The sequence below is a fragment of the Hypanus sabinus genome, chromosome 1 (assembly GCF_030144855.1).
Source record: "Hypanus sabinus isolate sHypSab1 chromosome 1, sHypSab1.hap1, whole genome shotgun sequence".
Lineage (NCBI taxonomy): Eukaryota > Metazoa > Chordata > Chondrichthyes > Myliobatiformes > Dasyatidae > Hypanus > Hypanus sabinus.
Window position 1 is genome coordinate 195,545,527 of NC_082706.1, and position 20,778 is coordinate 195,566,304.

A 20,778-nucleotide genomic window follows, 5' to 3' on the forward strand; every position below is an offset into this window, starting at 1 on the left:
GGTGGAGCTGACATGATGGGCTGAATGGCCTAATTCTGCTCCTAAACAAACATTAAACCAATCAGCCTTACTTAACACTTCAATGAAGGTGCACTTTCAATACACAACAAAAATAGGTTATCCTGCATTCACTTTTACATGCTGCGGTAATTTTGAGGGCAGATGCAACTTGGACCACTGTCTTTTCATGGCTTCCAAAGCCACAGAATGGCTGGTTAGTGGAAGACAGATCTCAAACAAGACACAATGGTGCTCATCTGGTCTCCACCTCCTCAGAGCATCTTTTTCTCATTTGCTTCATAATTTTCCTCAGGCGGTCCATTTGGAACATGCTCAGATCTCTTCAATGGAGAGTACGGATTATATTTCTATCCCTAGAATATAGCCTAGATCAGAGGTTCCCAACCTGGAGTCCATAGACCCCTCGGTTAATAGTAATGGTCCATGGCACAATGGAGGTTGGGAACCCCTGGTTTAGATCATCATTAGACAATAAATGAGATCTTAAAAGCCAGATCCCACTACAAAATACCTAATAGATTATAAATTCTTTCAATTAATTTAAAACCCAGTTATTATTTTACATGAAATCAGACATTATATTGAAAGCAACAAACCAGAAAGAAAAGAACTAAACAGTGATATGAATTGTTATTAAATTATAATTTAAAGCAGGCTTTACTTCAGAATAATTAACACAGTTGTTTTACAGAGATTAATGAAATGTTGCTGTTAGTGGTGAAGCCTCACCGGTTAATAGCTTTCCGCTGTGGTCAGTGATGAGGTGAAATGTTTACTATTTCATTACTACCTCACGAGCGACAATAGGAACAATGGAGGACAGGTTGAGAAGTAATTTGACAGAAGCAGTGACACATTACAAGAGTGGAACCAGAGATCTCAACTTGAAGAAAACAAAAAATATTAGGTGTACCTGCCATATCTCAAAGGGATAACAGATAAAGATTATGTATTGGATGTGTTTACCTTGACAAGCAGGAACAGGCACATTCCAAGTGTAAAATCCGTATGGCGATTTCCTGCATATGGCAGTGCTGTTCCCGATAAGCCTATAACCTGGTTCACATGCCCACCGGACAACACTGTTGAGCTGCCCTCCTGTTTGGCTAAGTATGATTCCGTGGGGAGGCGACTCCGGAGTGCTGCAGTAAAAAGCTGGTAGAAGCAAAGAGCAAAATATGTTTTATTCCAATCCGGCTTGTATTTATGACTTAGAGGAATTAGAAAACTGGACAGTACTAGATATCAGCGACTCACCAACATAACGGATGCGGAAACCTTTTTTGTTGGTGCCGTGATCGGCAGACCAGCGGAGAAAAAGCTGATGGCCGCTACTAGTGACGTTGAAAGGGGAAGAGTAATCTCCACTGAAGGAATTCAGCAATGGGCTGTGGCTGTTTGGACCTTAGTAGAAATAGACAATTAGTATGCCAACCTCAATCTACAATTAAAAATAACAATACACACTAGTGAAGAATAACCGAGAGTACAAAGTGATGCACTCTTAAATACTGATGAAAGTAGGATGGAATTACAAAGCAGGATGATAGATCAAATGTTTAGTAATAAGCTATGATCAATAGGTTCACATATCAAACATCTACTTTAGATCATGCAGCTTGTAACAAGTTTTGTATAATAAATATTTGAAGAGCTTCAATATAATTTATCACAAATTATTCAACTGAACATTCAAAAATTTTTATATAACCTACACATTGCAACAATATTGCATTAAAATTTTGATGAGACTTTTTGCCACAAATTGACTGAAGTAAGTACATGTGAAAAGACAACAATTTAATCAAATTTGCAAATCTTTTTTCACAGGCCTATCATTCAATATTTTAGTCAAAGACCCTTTGACTAAGGGTTTTGCTGCTGACTCGGAGTCAACAAATTTCATGATATATGCCGACAGCATAACTATGCCTAATTTTTCTAGACTTTTCTGACTACTTAAATATGCCTCTTAATATCTTGAAAAATTCATTTTAGTTAGTCCTGACGAAGGGTCTCAGCCCAAAACGTCGACAGCACTTCTCCCTATAGATGCTGCCTGGCCTGCTGTGTTCCATCAGCATTTTGTGTGTGTTGTTGTTTAAGTTATTGTGTAGTTTTCTAAATTTCAGAAATACAACTCTAATTTATTGATGTATGCACTCTACTAGACTTCCTAGTCATTTTCGTACCTTCCATGGACCACTGAGAGAATAAACAGTCCTTTTTTATGCTTTTCTATGTCATAGGAGGAAATTTGGCCATCAAGTCCATGCTAGCTGAAGGGCAATTTCATCCATTCTATTCACCCATTTATTTCTCTACAACATGTTCTGATGTAAAAATATAAGAGCTAGAGCAGGAATCGGCCATCTGGCCTGTCAAGCCTGTTACTCCATTCAATAAGTTCATGGCTGATCAGAGCATGGACTCAGCTCCACCTACCTACCTTTTTCCCATAATGGTAGAGCAGACTCAATTGGCTGAACAGCCTAATTTTGCTCCTATGTCTTATGGTCTTAATTCCCCTCCAATGCAATAATCTATCTAACTGTGCTGGCTTTGGCCTATCTTGTCATGTGCCTCCAGGTACCCCGTAATCTCATCCTTAACAGTCGTTTCCAAAAACTTCCCAACCACCAATGTCGGGCTGACAGGTCTATAGTTCCCTTTCTGATGCCTCCCACTCTTCTTAAAATGTGGAGTAACATTCACAATTTTTCAGTCGTCTGGTACAATGCCAGCAGCTATCGATTCTTGAAAGATCATTGTTAATGCCTCTGCAATCTCTCCAGCTACTTCCTTCAGAACCGGAGGGTGCATTCCATCAGGTCCAAGATACTATCCTCTCTCAGACCAATAAGCTTCCCGAGCATAATTCTCAGTCATAATTTTCACTGCACAAACTTCACTTCACTGACACTCTTGAATGTCCAGTACACCACAGAGTCTTCCACTGTGAAGACTGATGCAAAATATGCATTTAGTTCCTCTGCTATCTCTGCATCTCTCATTACAATATCTCCAGCGTCATTTTCTATTGGTCCTATATCTACCCTCAACTCTCTTTTTCCCTTTAATAAACTTAAAAAAGCTTTTGGTATCTTCTTTGATATTAGTTGCCGGATTCTTTTCATAATTTATCTTTTCTTTCCTAATGACCTTCTTAATTTCCTTCTGCAAGTTTTTAAAAGCTTCCCAATCCTCTATATTTCCACTAGCTTTGGCCTCCTGGTAGGCCCTCCCTTTTGCTTTAACTTTGACTCTGACTTCACTTGTCAGCCACAGTAGTGTCTTTCTTCCTTTTGGAAATTTCTTCTTATTTCAACTATATCTGTCTTGTACTTCCTTGGCTTGGCAGAACAACAAAGAACAAAACAGCAGCAGTGTCTCACCCTGAAACGCCAAATGCTTACTCCCATTCATAGATGCTGCCTGACCTGCTGAGTTCCTCCAGTACATTATGCATATTGCTCTCAATTTCCAGCATCTGCAATACTTCTTGTGTCTAAAACAGCAAAATGAGCCTCAGTTCTCCCTCCCGTCCAACCACCCACTCACATAGGCAGTCCTCCAACCCCAAGAGAGGCATTCTTCAGCTTCCAGCCTCCAGTGGACTCGATCTCTCAGACACTGGCTGTTTGACTTCCCCAGTGGTCTCACAGAGTTTTGCAAACTCGAGGCTCCAGCCACCAGGACTCGACTTACAGACTTCTGTTTGACCTTTGAACTTCAGTATCAATCCTGGGACTCGCCAATGACGATGGATAAGAATCCCAAACATTAGGCCTCGAATTTTCGACATGAAAATAAGGGGGCCCTGATCATTAGACCTTGAACTCCAGTCCCATTGACCCATGGCCTAAGGGGCTGCTAGCTCTCATTCCTCTTGCCCACATGGAACTCTGATCTGAGAACCCACCAAGAACCTGCTGAACCCTGAGGGGGAGGCAAGCATCATCTTTTCAATGTTATTGCTGTGCCACAACCGTCTGCAGTTTTTGCTAAATTCTGCTGCATGCCATTCACAAGAACGATGCCCTTATCGTGAGAAGGCAGGTTATGGCGGGAAGGCAGGTGTATAGGGTTGAGCGTGATCCGGGATCAGCCATGATGGATTAGACTCAATGGGCTGAATGGCTTAATTCTGCTTCTATGGCTTATGGGCTTATGACCATTAAAGGCTTGCAAGAACAAAAAAAATTCTTGAGTGTATTAACCCTCACTTTAGAAGTCAACTTGTTATAGTTAGGATGAAAGGAAAGGAAGCGATACACCGTGAACTTATGACAAAGTTAATAATTTCATAGAAATTACTATTTATGAATTGTCTAAATAATCTTGATGAGAAATTGATTTTGAGAAAATCCTGTCATTTTTTTCTCAATGGGGGTTGTCTCAAGAGACACTGCAAGTTCTATCAAGTGCAAGACTTGTTCTCCTGTAATCTGAAATAATAAGTTTCATAACCGCTCCTATTTAATGCTTGAAGTACTCCAAAAAAGGAAATGTATAATGCAAGTTGCATTGTCAACAAGGCCAAAAATCTTCACTAATGCACAGAGTCTGTCTATTTGGTTATATATTCGACAAGCAAAATGACATTGCCTCCATGCATGTTTGTTGCAATTAGCATTTAAATTGCATTATTTTTTCTCTGCCTAAAGATACTCTACCTCTCTGTGTCAAAATGGCTTTGTTGAAAATAAGTTTTGCTCAACGCTATCTGAGATATTTTTAAAATGTCCTAGTTTATTCTACTTTTTGGATAAAAGAACAAAGCCCCTTTAAATAATTCAGCATTCTGGAATGTTACAAATCATTCTTCAGATACATAATTAAAAAGCAATAACTTGCAAACTATCAAAAGGCCTATTACAATTGAAGGTGAAGTAGTATGAATTGCAATTTGAGGACAGCACTGGATTACAACAGCCTTCTTCAGTCTGCGACCTAATGGTCAAGATCTACTTCTGAAGTGCAACTTCCAATGGTATTTTAGGTGTTTTATCTTGTTCTTCAGTGATTGTGCATTAGCCAAAAGTATGCTAGGGAGGGGATTGCTATCACAGGTCTCAGCCTGAAATATCGACTGTTTGCTCTTTTTCATAGATGCTGCCTGGTCTGCTGAGCTCCTCCAGCATTGTGTGTGTGTTAGAGTGGGATTTTAGTATTTGCTCTTGTCCTTGCATTGTAGTTAACAAGTAACAGAACAACGAAGGAGTGGTATTGAGTTATTTGTCTCTTGTGACTTTAATAGGTGAGCCCAAAAATCAAGATGAGCTCTTCTTGGCTAATGGAGATCAAGACAGAAAACCTAAGAACAGGAGTATTGTTGGAGTCAGATATGAGGGACTGCCCTATAGACATGAGGCATGGTTCAGCAGCCCCCAACTCTCCAGACACCCTGCTCCAGTCTGAGGTCACAAAAAGGAAGGGTGAAAAACTTCAAGATAAACTCATCATGGTGCTTAGATGCGACAGTCTTGTCCCATTCCTGGTTTCTGGGTTTGTAATATCTGGCGGTTAAGTGCCAACTACTCTGCTGACTAGGAAACTTCTCTGGTGTCATCCTGATTACAGCATACATCCGTCCTCAGAGAGAAATCAGAAAAATACTTGGGGGACTGAGAGCTATGTTCAACAAACACAAAACAACATACCTGGAGCCTTCCTTATCATCTCTGGGGACTTCAGCCAGGAAAATCTTTAATATTTCTGCCTAACAATGTGTCAGCTTCAATATCAGTCAACCAAGCACACTTGAGCACCATCAAAGAATGTTGACTGTTCCATCCCTTGCCCACACTTAGGGAAATCTAACCACCTGACTCTATTTTCTTCTTCCAGTGTACAGGCAGAGACTGAAGAGTGTGGCACAGGTGGTGAATACCATGAAGAGTTAGCCAATGGAGGCAGCGAAACAAACACTGTGGTATAGACGTGAAACATGGCTCACCCACAGCTTTCCAAACATGGCACTCCAGTCTATCAGTGCTTCAACTCCATGGACTGAGCCTTGTTCAAGGATTTGTTTGTGCATCTGAATGAATATGCCACAATCACCAGTGACTTCATAAAAAACTGAATGGACAGTTGTGGCATCTTCAAAAAAAAAACTCCACGTCTTCCCCAACCAGAAAACATAGAAAACCTACAGCACAACACAGGCCCTTTGGCCCACAAAGTTGTGTCAAACATGTCCCTACCCTAGAAATTACTATAGCTCTCTATTTTTCTAAACTCCATGTACCTATCCAGAAGTCTCTTAAAAGACCCTATCGTATCCGCCTCCACCACCTTTTCCGGCAGCCCATTCCACACACTCACCACTCTGAGTAAAAAACTTATCCCTGACATCTCCTCTGTACCTACTCCCCAGCACCTTAAACCTGTGTCCTCTTGTGGCAACCATTTCAGCCCTGGGAAAAAGCCTCTGACTATCCACACGATCAATGCCTCTGATCATCTTGTACACCTCTATCAGGTCACCTCTCATCCTCCGTCGCTCCAAGGAGAAAAGGCCGAGTTCACTCAACCTATTCTCATAAGGTATGCTCCCCAATCCAGGTACATCATTGTAATTCTCCTCTGCACCCTTTCTATGGCTTCCACATCCTTCCTGTGGTGAGGCGATCAGAACTGAGCACAGTACTCCAACAAGCCCTGGCTGAATGAGAAGATTCATAATCCACTGATCTGTGATATTCATGGCAGGTGATACAAAATCCTAAGTACCAGAGGTCCAGGTATTACCTGCAGATGGCCATCATAAACTTGAAGATACAATTGCAAACTAAAGCCCTCAACAGTGCTGGAAGGTTTGTACACTACCACATCCAACAAAGTAAAAACAGGTGGAACAGGGGCAAATTCCAGATGAGGCTGATGACTTTTCTGAATGCTTTGAAAGGAAGAACACAATAGTTGATTGTTTGTGCTAAATGCATGAAGGATTATCCACTGCTGGTGGGGCTATTTTCTTCCATTCACTTTCACTGACATCGATGAAACCAAACACACAGGGAAAAAATGCAACAGCCAACAAATATTATCATGTGCATTTCCCCTTTGAATAGAGTACACTCAGAAGATCAAAAATTTAAAAAGGATCTTAGACAGGCAAAACAAGCAGAAGACAGAAGTGGGGCACAGATAAGTCAATCAGGAAAATTGACTCCATCGCAGAGGAGTTAACTCAATACGAAGCACACTGTTGGGAAACAAAGCAAAACCTGGCGAATACATGGACAAATTAAAGACTGGAAAGGTATGAATTGATGTTAACTCCTCACTGAGGCAGGAGATAGTATTATAGATATAGATCAATGTTCAAAGCGCAAAGTGAATTTATTTTTAAAATGCATGTACGTCACCATATTTTCTTGTGGGCACTCACAAGAACCAGAACAGAATCAATGACAAAATGAACACAGCAAAGACAGACAAATGACAAAATAATACTAATGTGCAAAATTCAACAAACTGTACAAATACCGAAAAAAAATTATGGTAATAAATAAATATTGAGAACATGAGTGTGGAGTCCCTGAAAATGTGTCTATAGGTTGAAGAATCATTGTTCAGTGTTGGAATGTTAGTACAGTGTTAGGATGAATGAAGCTGAGTGAAGACAGGTCCTCCGGCGATAACCACATAGAATCTCTCGTTATCAATTTGATATCTGTATATTTAATATCCTCAATATTTGGAACTTGGCTAGATCTGACAATTTCAAATTCATAGGGTAAGAACAATATTTTTTCTGAAATGTAGCTCGTAATCTTTAATAGGAGCAATAATTTTGATAAAGTACCTAGTTTGTATCAAACTCGTATTGAAGCCTCGTATGCACTTGCACAAAATCAAGCGCTTAGTGAATTAAATAGATATACAGGCTCAAAATAAAGCAGAGTAAGATTACCACAATGCACATTCAAAGTAAATCTTACTGAAATATGCTTCAGTTTTAAATCACATGTGAACTCTGTTCTTCTAATACATTTCAAATTACAAACAAAAACGTTAATATTGAAATAGCTCACATGGTTTGTCATTCTCTTATAAATAAGCAAAAGTAATAGGTTTCTATTGATATCAAACCCAAGATTATTAGAATACTATTCAATTTCAGCTCTGCTATGTCTACATGGGTAAAAGTTCCACATTATTCCAAAAGATATAAAATACTAAATTTTCATTTATCCATTCTTACTAAAGGCCCATTGCATAACGTAGCCTTTAGCTTAAATCACCACCTCTTTCAAACATTAGTCAGTATTTTCAATTTATTTGAATGATAGGGTCTTACAGAAATGGCTATACTGAAATTGGTGTAGGGAAAAATATATTACATGGAAAGAATTCGCAATCAGCACTAGAAAAACGACTGCAGAGTCCAGATTTTACAAACATGATAGAAAGAGTAGAGGGAGCTGGCTGATCTTTAGAGGAGAAAGTACAGAACAACACTGCTTAGAGAGGACAACCCTGGGAGATCGTCCTGTTGGACAGAAAGAACTGCAACTGCTGAAGAGCAGTGGATGGGGCCATTTTACCAAACTGTCCTTGCAGCTGCCATTTTGTGAACTGTTCAATGAACCAAGTCTTGCTCTGGGATAACTTAAGCAGAGCAATTGAATGCAGACACAAGGAGTTTCAGCTAATAACCTGGTAAACATGAGACCATTCTCGGACAAGTAACTATTTATTATGGAAAGTGGCAGATTTGCGTAGGGGCAAATTGTAATCTTATTAGGCTCAAAGTCTGGGGCACCTAGTTTGAACCAATCACAGTTGAAAAGAACAAAAGGCTGAGGGTACAGGCCTCACACTGGTTGTAACCCTGGACTAGAGCCAATAAGAATGTGACCCAGGTCAGTCGGGTGACCTCGAGCCAATGATTTGGAAATGTAACACAAATGTTTAAAAGTAAGGAGCTTTGAGTGTAAAGCAGCAACAACTCTCCAGAGAAAACCTTTGTGGATGTGGAGTACAGGCACGTGGAGACTGGATCAGGTGCATGAGGAACACCAAGCTATCGTAGACTCCTTTCCCACGTATTACCTTGTCTATTCTTTAACTGTTCAGGGAAGGTCAGAAAACTAAATAGTTGTGCAGTTTGTGTAAATTCCCATGCTCTTTCAGTGAGACAATAAAAATATTTGTTGTCAAATACAAATTCTCTCTCTATCTTTCCTTTCGGTTAGTCCTGACGAAGGGTCTCAACCCAAAATGTCGACAGTGCTTCTCACTATAGATGCTGCCTGGCCTGCTGTGTTCCACCAGCATTTTGTGTGTGCTGTTGTTTGAATTTCCAGCATCTGCAGATTTCCTCATGTTCTCTCTGTGCCTAACTGATTATTATTACTAAGGGGTAAATCCTTGTAACAGTCCAGTCAGGTTATATAAGTAGAACATGAAACAAGATGGCACTGTAGTATATAGACTCCTGGATGGTCAACTGTAATTGCAGCAGCAGATGAGAAGGGCGAATGCAGATAGCTGTAAGAATGGTTGGTTAGTGTTGATGGGACAGCTTATAATTTCTCAAATTGCAATTAGATCACCCATAGATCAAAGGACTGGGCTGGGTGGAGTTTGTTAAGAATGTCCATGAAACCGTTATTAATCAATATATGGAGGGATGGAATAGTACTGGATCTTCTCCGAGGAGACAAGGTAGAGCATTTGACAAACACGAGGAAATCTGCAGATGCTGGAAATTCCAACAACAATACAAACAAAATGCTGATGGAACACAGCAGGCCAGGCAGCATCTATAGGGAGAAGCGCTGTTGACGTTTCGGGCCGAGACCCTTCGTCAGGACTAACCGAAAGGAACGATAGTCGGGGATTTGAAAGTAGTGGGGAGACGGGGAAATGCGAAATGATAGGAGAAGACCGGAGGGGGTGGGATGAAGCTAAGAGCTGGAAAGGTGATTAGTGAAAGTGATACCAAGCTGGAGAAGGGAAAGGATCATGGGATGGGAGGCCTCAGGAGAAAGAAAGGGGGGGGGGGGAAGCACCAGAGGGAGATGGAGAACAGGCAGACAACTAAATATGTCAGGGATGGGGTAAGAAGGGGAGGAGGGGCATTAACAGAAGTTAGAGAAGTCAATGTTCATGCCATCAGGTTGGAGGCTACCCAGCCGGTACATAAGGTGTTGTTCCTCTAACCTGAGTTTGGATTATTTTGACAGTAGAGGAGGCCATGGTAAACATACTTCTCCTATCATTTTGCATTTCCCCCTCCCCCCACTACTTTCAAATCTCTTACTATCTTTCCTTTCGGTTAGTCCTGACGAAGGGTCTCGGCCTGAAACGTCGACAGTGCTTCTCCTATAGATGCTGCCCGGCCTGCTGTGTTCCATGAACATTTTGAGAGCATTTGGCTATAGGAAAGCACTTTGCAAACAGTGACCATATTTCTTTCAGTTTTAGTATAATTTTGAAGATGATAGGACAGATTCACAGGTTAAAGGATTTAAAGTGGGACAGGATAAAATATTTTTAGGCATTAGGCAGGACCTTGTAGAGGTCGTCTGGGCAAGACTCTTAACAGGTAAAGGAATGTCTGACAAGTGGGTGGCTTTTCAAAGATTCAAAGTACCTTTATTGTCAAAGTATGTATGCAGTAAACAACCCTGAGATTCATCTTCCCCACAACCATGTAACCCGTTCAAAGAAAAACATCAAGCACACCCTATGTGCAAAAACAAATCTTGCAAACAGCAACAAAAAAATGAATGAGAACACAAAATGTAAAATGCAAAACTGAAAGAGTCCAAGCACATTCAGTTCAGTGTTCATTACCTGTAGGCCACCTCCATTCAAAATCACCCAAAATAGCAACAAAAAAGAGTGACCAGAAACCAGGAACACACCATAATGTGAACTACACAGTCCAATCCACAAACCATGCTGATTAAACTTTGCCCAAGTGCAACGTCAAAATATCAGAGACAGCATGTTGCTGTCAGAATTCAGGCTAAGGGGGACTTGTTTGTCAAGAGATGTTGAGGCTCTGGTCAGGAGCCATGATAGAGCAGACTTGATGGGCCTAAATATGGTACATGGAGCTTAGAAAAATAGATGGCAATGGGTAAGCCTGGGTAGTTCTAAGGTAGGGAGATGTTCGGCACAGCTTTGTGGGCTGAAGGGCCTGTATTGAGTTGTAGGTTTTCTATGTTCGAAATCTGCCCTTGTGTCTTATGGTCTTAGAAACTACAAAAAAATCAGAATTTTCAAAAATCTCCATCTCATCTAGCATCAAAGTTGAAAGAAGAAACCAGAAGCATCAGTGCGAGGGAGTTAACAACTCATTATAAAGTGGAATATTTCTTCCTCACTGAAATAGTGCTAACATTTGCTTCTTGGCAAATGAACAAGCGAGAAAAGGAATGGCGACTACAGCCCCGCCTTTTCCAAACAGGTGTCCAAATCCCAGTGAGATATGTGGAATATGTTAACAAAGACTTGCACTTATGCAGAAACTTTCATAAGCTCAGAATACTCTGAAACACTTTGCAATCGATGAAGTGATTTTTATACAGAGCCAAAGTGCCTTTGTAAGAAGTAAATGAATGTGAAGATTTTATATCTATTATTCAGAATATTGATCCGAAGTATTTGCAAGGCGCAAAGGCCACCAGCATGACTAAAAGCTTATACCAATGATTCCACTGGAAACACTGGGATGGAAGCTGCTTTAATTAATTTTATCATCAATAAACCTGTGTCCTGTAACAGTTAGTAACCTCTGGAACACCATGGGGGTCAAGGCAAAGATTATGCTTTCTCCTTCCTTTGTTAATAACTTGTATGTCTCTTTGTTCTTCTATTTCTAGAAGTCTCTTTAGAAATGTGCATAAAGTTATTAGCAAGCCTTTAGGAATGCAAGTCAGTCTTCGTGTGAATCTTCCAATGGATCCTCAACATGGCAGTCAAAAAAATACAATTTATCCCAGTGGAAAATTGTTTGCTCACTCCAGTTAACATGTATAATTAAGAAGTTCTTATCCACCACACCCTCAGTTCTACAGTACTGCATTCATATGTCTGTTATAGTCAGAGGATTCTTCTCTCAACTGACTATTATAGGGCCTTCTCTGCAAGACTGGAACCCAATAGATCCATGTTTTATTTGTTCTAGTGAACTTCTGCTTAGTTGGAAAAGCAGATTAGCAGAGTTACTTGCATACTGATTCTACCAGGACTCTTTAAGTATGATCAGTCAAATCAATATTCAAATTCACATGTTTATCAAGTAACTTATTTTCATGTTTCTCCTGCTGGTTCCGCAGAATGAGACTACATCTTTAAAACTAAAATCAAAATGGTAAATTATCTGCTGATTGTGTTCATTAGGGAAGAGTTTTACAGTTATATCAAAAACACAAGAAAATCTGCTGATGCTGGAAATCCAAAGCAGCATGCACAAACTGTCCTCACCTGCATCTCTTCCATTCCGTGCAAGTTGGCCCTCAGCCCATCCTCCTGCCGCCTCACCAGGGACAGGGATCCTCTTGTCCTCACCTACCACCCCACTAGCCTCTGTGTCCAGCAAAAAAATTGTCTATTTGTGTGAGGCATGCCAAATAATTCACAAATTAACTTCCCTGAATATTTTGTAAAGTTCAGAGCTGTGTCTGAAAGCAGTAATTTTCAGTTGAAGATATGGCTGTCTTGAACTCCAGCTATCCATCAGCAAAATGATTAATTATAATAGTCCTTTCCCCTCCATAGCTGCTGTCTAATCCACTGGGTTTCTCACATTACTTAATAATTTATGGTTCCTGATTAGACTTTTTGTCCTGACTCGAAGGAAAATAATATTTAATACATCTATGCATATACTTTTAAGAAAATTAAATTAATTATTCCAGAGAGCATTTAATATTGATTAATTGGAATGCTTGTGATCCTTTACCACAAACAATATGAAATGACACGATACGATCTAAATGTCATCAAGCAGAAACATTAATCCTCCCTTCACAAAATCATCTGTTGAGCTTTTCCAATATGTTGTGTCTTAATTACCAAGGAAAAGTCACTTTGAGGGCATTTCACAATATAGATCACATTAATATTCAAGCATATTTCTATTGACTGGGAGGTTGTAGGCAGAGAGATCTTCAGAGTCAGAAAGCCTGAAATACCTGAAGCTTAATGGTACAGAAAATCCTGATTCTGGTCACTATTTCACTACAGACACATATACTAAACGGATACCTGATAGGTGAATAATGGGTGAAAAGCTAACAAGCAATTAAATCACAGGTAAGAATCTTAAAGATAATTTAAGTTTACCATCAAAGACCTCCAGTTCATCAAATTCTTTCTCCGTCTGGAAAAACTCAAAGAACAAGGTGATGTTGTAACCCTTTTCCACAATAATGCTCCAAGCACATGTCTGGAAGTTAGGGTAGCTGTCTGGGTAGCCAGGGCTCAATATAACGCCAGTTGAATCAGTTCTCACTTCATTGACCGGACATAGAACTGAAAACAAGCCAGAATACAAAGCAATTACTTTAAATCATCGTATGGACATCTTTTACCATTGTGAATGAAACAGATGAAAATCTGAAATGTATAATATATCTCAGGGATAAAAATTATTGGATCACCAGTGAACTGGCTAGAAAGATGCGTAACAACAATTCTACTGATTGACCATTTCATTTATGGAAAAAAGTAGTAAGGTCATTTTCATGGGTTCAATGTCCATTCAGAAATCTCTATGTTTAGAAAATAGTCTACATTTTAATCTTTTCTTCCAAAGTGCATGACCATACATTTTATGACATTATTCCATCTGCCACTTTTTGCCCATTCTCCTAATCTCAGCAATTCATTGTGCACCCCCCCTGCCCCTCCACCTATCTTCATATCATCCATGATATATCTTTTAAATTAAACTGAAAACAGTTAGAAATAAAAAAAGTTTTACAATAATTTTTAAATTCTTTAAAATGTCTTTAAAATGCATTAGTTATGCATTTCTCTAAATATAATGTTGCATTCTTCAGCACTTATTCTTGTGTTTTTGCTACTGGGAACACATCATGGAGACTGTGTACTGCTGTAATGTTTAAAAATCTGCCATTTTTTCATTTCATAGCATCAATAATGTATACTTGTGTCTAACATCAGTATGACTCCTGCATCCTTTCATGATCAAACTAGCAATCTTTCCAAGTCATTGGGGGTTTGTACACAGAGGTCCTCAGATTGCAGTGGTCTTCAATGAGTGGGCTTTCTTGAGTACTGCTGATTATGGATTTACTGTTTATGTATAAAAACTCTTTCAGTAAGATGGCAGCACAAGTACATTCAGCGGCCTCTTGGGGGCCGACCAAAGGTGCTTTTTCCTTTGTTAAATGTGTTTTTATACATAGTAAGACAATTCTTGACTCCAATAACTAGGTGTACAGCAGGTCCACCACATCAGTGAGCTGCTCGTTGTTAGGAGTAACTGGCCGCTGGTTCAGAGATGGCGAGACGGGCTGTCGGGCCGCAGGAGAAGCTGGTTGGGTTCGGTAGAGCTGACCTGGGTGCAGACCGTGCTGCTGCCTGCTACTCGGAGGCAGCTGAGTGGGTGCCTTCGAGCTGATGCAAAGGAGGCATTAGTGAGTGACTATCATGGATGATTCTTTTATGAATGCAAGACCCTGTTGCACATTGACTGCCACAGGCCTGCTTACCTTGTTTGGTGGAAAGACAGGCAGTGAGGCAGCAGTGTTGCCTCGGTTATAGTGAAGACTAGGCCTCACACCTCGGGTTTGCATTGCAACATGGCATCCGGGCTCGGCTGAAGGTGGCCTCTCCCATTGGTGCTACCCTTGAGTGCTGGATCAGTGGAATAACTGGCTGGACTGCTGGGAACCATCAATTTATGTGGTGTTGCTCAGCGTCTTGGGCTAAAAATGTGTTTTCATACATGACTACGTTCTTTGTTCTCCTTTCCCATTATTTTGAATATGCATGTATGTTTTTGCACCTTGGTCCCAGAGGAATGCTATCTCGTTCAGCTGTATCCATGTACGGTTTGAATGACAATCAAACTTGATTTAATTTGATTTCATCTCTGGCTTCCAGCTGGAAACAGGTGTCAATTTTAACCGACATTTTGAAAACAAACTCTGCCATCTTCATCATGGATAATGCCCAGGCAATTCTAGTCTGGTCCTGTCATCCGTTCCTCCTGATTGGTTAAACTTCAACGAATCAGGTCTCTGCTGTTCCATCTTGTTTAAAATCATATTCCGATTCTTATTTTGAGTTAGACCTTCGACTTTGTTAAAGTTTTTTATTCTCTAGTTTTATTTCAATCGTTTCCTTCAACAGGCTGTCCCAATTGCCACAGACACGCCACAGTAGTTTTGTGCCATCAAAGTCAATCCTGTGGACATTGGCAATGTTCTGCCACCGCAGATTTCTCCAGGTAACCCAAGTGCCTAGACCTCCCATGCTACAATAAATGCTGCTCCGTATTCACAGGGAGTCCTGTAAATGCCAGCCAACCCATGTCCAGGTCATCTTTGACCCACATAAACTGGGATTATTGAGTATGACAGCAAAACAATGAATTTTACAGTTGTACATGGTGTCATAAATGTACTTTGGTAACAACCTCGAGCTTTGATGTGTACGTTATAAAGTTAGCCTTCAATTAAGTTATCAAATTTAATGAGTTTTAAAGTTAATTCTTTGTCGACCTGAAGCTTTTAGCTGGAAGTTAAGTTCAATTGAAGAAAACATTTGCCATGTGTTTTTGCATGAGACCCAAGTGCTTGGTTATTTAGTACATGTTCCCACTGGTGGATCAGGAGGGCTGCTGATGAAACAGCATTCCAAACAAGTCAGTGACCAAGGCCAACAACAACGGCTCCATGGTGAAACTCTAAATTTGTTTAAATACCATTCTGAAACTTACAATCATAGTTCATTATTCACTTTAACAGGAATATGCGGATCTGCGACAGCAGGAAAAGTAAGTGCAGGGAAGTGAGGTACTGACCTTCACAAGATGGAGGAGCAGCATCCATTTGTAAACGCTCTCCCAGTTTACAGGTGAGAATCTCATTGCCAATCAGCGTGAATCCTGGCAGACAGTGGAATCTTATAAGGTCTCCTGGGGGTGTAATTAGAAGAACAATTACATTTCAAATTGTAAACTCACAGCTTCGATTTCTACATGACAGAAATTTTAAATCTGACCTCAGCAAACGCATTGGAAATTAAGTCTATATTGAACATCCATGGCAATATCTATAAACGAAGAGGCTTCTTAATAATGCTGCAGTACATAAACGCTCTCAGAGGTCATTTTGTTAGGGATCCCCTCTATCTCATAAAGTGGCCACTGCGTGTATTCTTGTGGTTTTCTCCTCTTGTAGCCCATCCACTTCCAGGATCAACATGTTGTACGTTCAGAGGTGCTCTTCTGCACATCACTGTTGAAACATGTGGCTAGTTGAGTCACTGCTGCCTTCCTGTCAGCTCGAACTAGTCTGGCGATTCTTCCCTGACATCTCTCATTTTAAAAAAAGGCAATTTCACTCACAAAAATGCCACTCAGTGGATGTTTTTTCATTATTTTTTGTACCATTCTCTGTAAAATCTAGGACTGTCGTGCGGGAAGATCGCAGGAGATCAGCGGTTCCTGATCAACAGTTTCAGCAGTTTCCATGATCACATCAATCACATTTCTTCCTCATTCTGAGGTTTGGTCTGAATAACAACTGGTTGGAACACGTCTGTAGGCTTTTATGCATTGACTTGCTGTTTCATGATTGGTTGATTAGATATTTGCATTAACGTGCAGGTGTACCTAATAAAGTGGCCACTGAGTGTATCGAGCTCCCTTAAGAACTGCTCACACCTACAGGATACAAGTTGACATAATGAACGTCTGATGGTGGATGAACTGCTTAGAGACCAAGGCCTGAAAGAGCCACCAGATAAAAGAAGCAGATGTCATGAGAGAGTGGAAGATGGAGAAGTGGAATTCAGCAAAATGGAAATGGGGTGCTGCATCATGGGATAGCTTGACAGTCCATGACATACGATTGTAGTTCTGGGATTTCTTTGAGGAGTGAGAAATCCAGAGCTGACTGTAAATTCATAGAGCACTCCAGCCCAGAAACAGGTCCTTCATCCAAACTGTTATTCTACCTAGTCCCATTGACCCACACCTGGACCATTGCCCTCCATAGCCATGAAGTCCTTATTCTACCTCAACATACTGACTGTATGGAGGGGGGAGCATGTCACAAGTGACTGATTGGTCTGATGGAGTCCAGAAGGGAATGTATGATTGTTAAGCAGAAGTCATTGGTAATGTTGGCGCCTGCTAGTGTTTAGTGGGGAGCAAACTGTTCACATGGGGGTAGAGGTGTGACTGTTGGCAAATTACTTGGAAAATTAATGGAGAAATTACTTTAGTCAGAGGGTGGTAAATCTGTGGAATTTGTTGGCACGAGCGGTTGTGGAGGCCAAGTCACTGGGTGCATTTCATGCAGAGGTGGGTTCTTATTTAGCCAGGACATCAAAGGGTATGGGGAGAAGGCAGGGAAGTGGGGATGACTGGAAGAATTGGATCAGCCCCTGACTGAATAGCAGAACAGACTCGATGGGCCAAATGGCCTACTTCTGCTCCTATATCTTATGGCAGTCAATCTTGTTCACAAAGCAAAATTGATGGACCAAGAAAACACTCTCCTACTCTTCCTGGTCACAGGGAACAGCTTAAAAACCACTGAACTCTTATATTTAGACCATACGACTATAAGACATAGGAGCAGAATTGGGCCATCTGGCCCATCGAGTCTGTTCCACCATTCAATCTTAGCTGATCATTTTTTTACTATGGCTTCACCAACCCCAGTTCCAGCCTTCTCTCCGTAACCGTTGATGCCATGTCCAATCAAGAACCTATCAATCTCGGCCTCAAACACACCCAGCGCCCTGGCCTCCATAGATGCATGTGGCAACAAATTCTGCAAATTCACCACCTTTTGAGTAAAGAAATTTCTCTGCATCTCTGTCTCAAAAGGGTGCCCCTCTATCCTGAGGCTATGCCCTCTTGTCCTAGACTCTTCCACCATGGGAAACATCTTTTTCATATCTATTCTGACTAGGCCTTTAAACATTCAAAAGGTTTCAATGAGATCCCCCCTCATTCTTCTGAATTCCTGTGAGTACAGACCCAGATCCATCAAACGTCCCATGCATGATAACCCTTTCATTCCTGGAATCATCTTTGTGAACACCCTCTGGACCCTCTCCAATGCCAGTACATCTTTTCTAAGTTGAGGGGCCCAAAACTGTCCACAATATTCAAGGTGAGGCCTCACCAGTGCCTTATAAATCCTCAGCAAGACATCCTTGCTCTTGTATTCTAGACCTCTTGAAATGAATGCTAACAAGGCATTTGCCTTCCTCGCCACTGACTCAAACTGCAAGTTAAACTTCAAGTCCCTCTGTATCTCAGATTCCTGGATTTCTCCCCATTTAGAAAATAGTCCACACATTTACATCTACTACCAAAGTGCATGACCATGCATTTTCCAACAATGTATTTCATTTGTCACTTTCTTGCCCATTCTCCTACTCTGTCTAAGTCCTTCTGCATCCTACCTGTTTCCTCAACACTACTTGCCCCTCCATCAATCATCATATCATCTGCAAACTTGGCAACAAAGCCATCTATTCCATCATCAAAATCATTTCTACACAGTATAAAAAGAAGCGGTCCCAACACCAACCTCTATGGAACACCACTAGTCACCGGTAGCCAACCAAAAAAGGATCCTTTTACTCCCACTGACTGCCTCCTACCAATCAGCCAATGCTCTCACTATGCCAGTAACTTTTCTGCAATACTATGGGCTCTTAACTTGGTAAGCAGCTTCATGTGTGGCACCTTGTCAAAGGTCTTCTGAAAGTCCAAATATACAACATCCACTACATCCCCTTTAGCTATCCTATTTGTAAATCTCCTCAAAAAATTCCAACAGGTTAATCAGCCAGGACTTTCTCTGAAGGAAAGCATGCTGACTTTGTACTATCTTGTCCTGTGTCACCAAGTACTCCATCACCTCATCCTTAACTATTGACTCTAACATCTTCCCAACCACTGAGTTCAGGCTAGCTGGTCTATCATTTCCTTTCTGCTGCTTCCTCCATTCTTAAAGAGTGAAGTAACATTTGCAGTTTTCCATTCCTCTGACACTCTGCCAGAGTCCAATGATTTTTGAAAGATCATTTCTAATGCCACCACGATCTCTAACACTACACTTTTATAACCCTAGGGTGCATTTCCTCTGGTCTGGGTGAATTAAGTTGTTGCTTAACTTTCAGCTGCCAAGTTTCCAAATATATTTTAAACAATCAAAGGTGTCAGTTCTAATTTGTTTGAAACAACTAACCAAAGTGAACTCATTGTTGCAATAAAGGCAAGAAATCATTTTATAGGGTGGCATGGTACAGCGCCAATGATATCAGTTCATTTCCTGCCACGTTCTGTAAGGAGTCTGTACATGTGTACACATCATATGAAGTTACTGACATGATGAAGGAAAACATGTAGAGATGCAGGACTTTCATTGCTGCCCTAAATGCCAGTGGTGTAATGGGCAAAACGGAGAGAGGCACATGGGTACATAATGGGCCTGAGTCTATCCCTCAGTAGTAGTTGGATTTAGACCTAATTGCGTTAGGTGCTTGTGAACAAAATTTAGGAAGGGTTGGCTCTTGGATGATATGTGTAAATATTGGACTTGGGTATTGTATATATTTTTGAGTGGACGATAGATGCGGACTGGGACACTTTGGTGAAGAATGGCCCTGGGGCCAGGATTGGCTAGTGGCGTGACACTGAACCGAATACCACTGGACTCCTGGTTTGAAGTTTGATGTTTGATGTGTGTTCACCTGCTTTTTGCTGTTTGTGCGATTTGTTATTTTCTTTTTGCGTGTTTGTTGAAGCATTCCACAGTGCTTCTTTCTTGGGGGCCTGCAAGAGGATGACTCTTAGAGCTATATTCGGCTTACATACTTAGATAATGAATGCACTTTGAACTTCATAGGTTTTTATGTGTCTTTCCTCACTGTACATTTATTTTCACGTTTTGGGACTTTGTGTGAAAAATGGGGTGCACTTAAAAAAAACACCTGCAGTTGTTACTGCAGTGGAGCCAGTTATTTTATCCCACCCAGGAGATGTGGAGCCCGTACAAGGACTCCATATCACATCTGTATGTTCTCCCTGAAACTGTGTGGTTTCTTCCAAGTGCTCTGGTTTCCTCCCACATTCCAAGGGTGTACAGTACCAAGTTAGAGGAAGTTGTGGACATATTACGGTGGTGCTGGATGCAGAGTAAAACCTGCAGGCTGTCCACAGCACATATAGGACATGGAACAGTACAACACAGAACAAGCCCTTTGGCCCACAAGGATGTGCCAAACCAATTAAATTAGTAATCAGATGACTAACTAAACTAATCCGTTCTGCCTACACAATGCCTGTATCCTTACATTTCCCTCTCATTCATATACCTCTCTAAACATCACTTCCAAGTCCCTAATATTTCTGCCTCTACCACCACCCCAGGTAGTGCATTCCAGGGACCCACCAACCTGTGTTTAATTTTTAAAAAATGTCCCTCACATCTCATTTGCAATTACCTCCTCTCACCATAAATGCATGGCTTCTGGTATTGGACATTTCAATTCTGGGAAAAAGTCGGT

At 40.8% G+C, this 20,778-nt stretch overlaps 1 protein-coding gene across 1 annotated transcript in view; it reads right to left on the reverse strand.

The window, feature by feature from the left end:
- The window catches only part of csmd3b (CUB and Sushi multiple domains 3b), a 2,186,187-nt gene that overhangs the window by 133,879 nt on the left and 2,031,530 nt on the right, over nt 1–20,778 (reverse strand). The window contains exons 46-49 of the mRNA XM_059983996.1: nt 16,046–16,159; nt 13,336–13,524; nt 1,279–1,425; nt 988–1,176 (exon numbers count right to left, since the gene is read on the reverse strand). Coding sequence (XP_059839979.1) covers nt 988–1,176; nt 1,279–1,425; nt 13,336–13,524; nt 16,046–16,159 — 639 coding nt within the window. The remainder of the gene's footprint in view (nt 1–987; nt 1,177–1,278; nt 1,426–13,335; nt 13,525–16,045; nt 16,160–20,778) is intronic.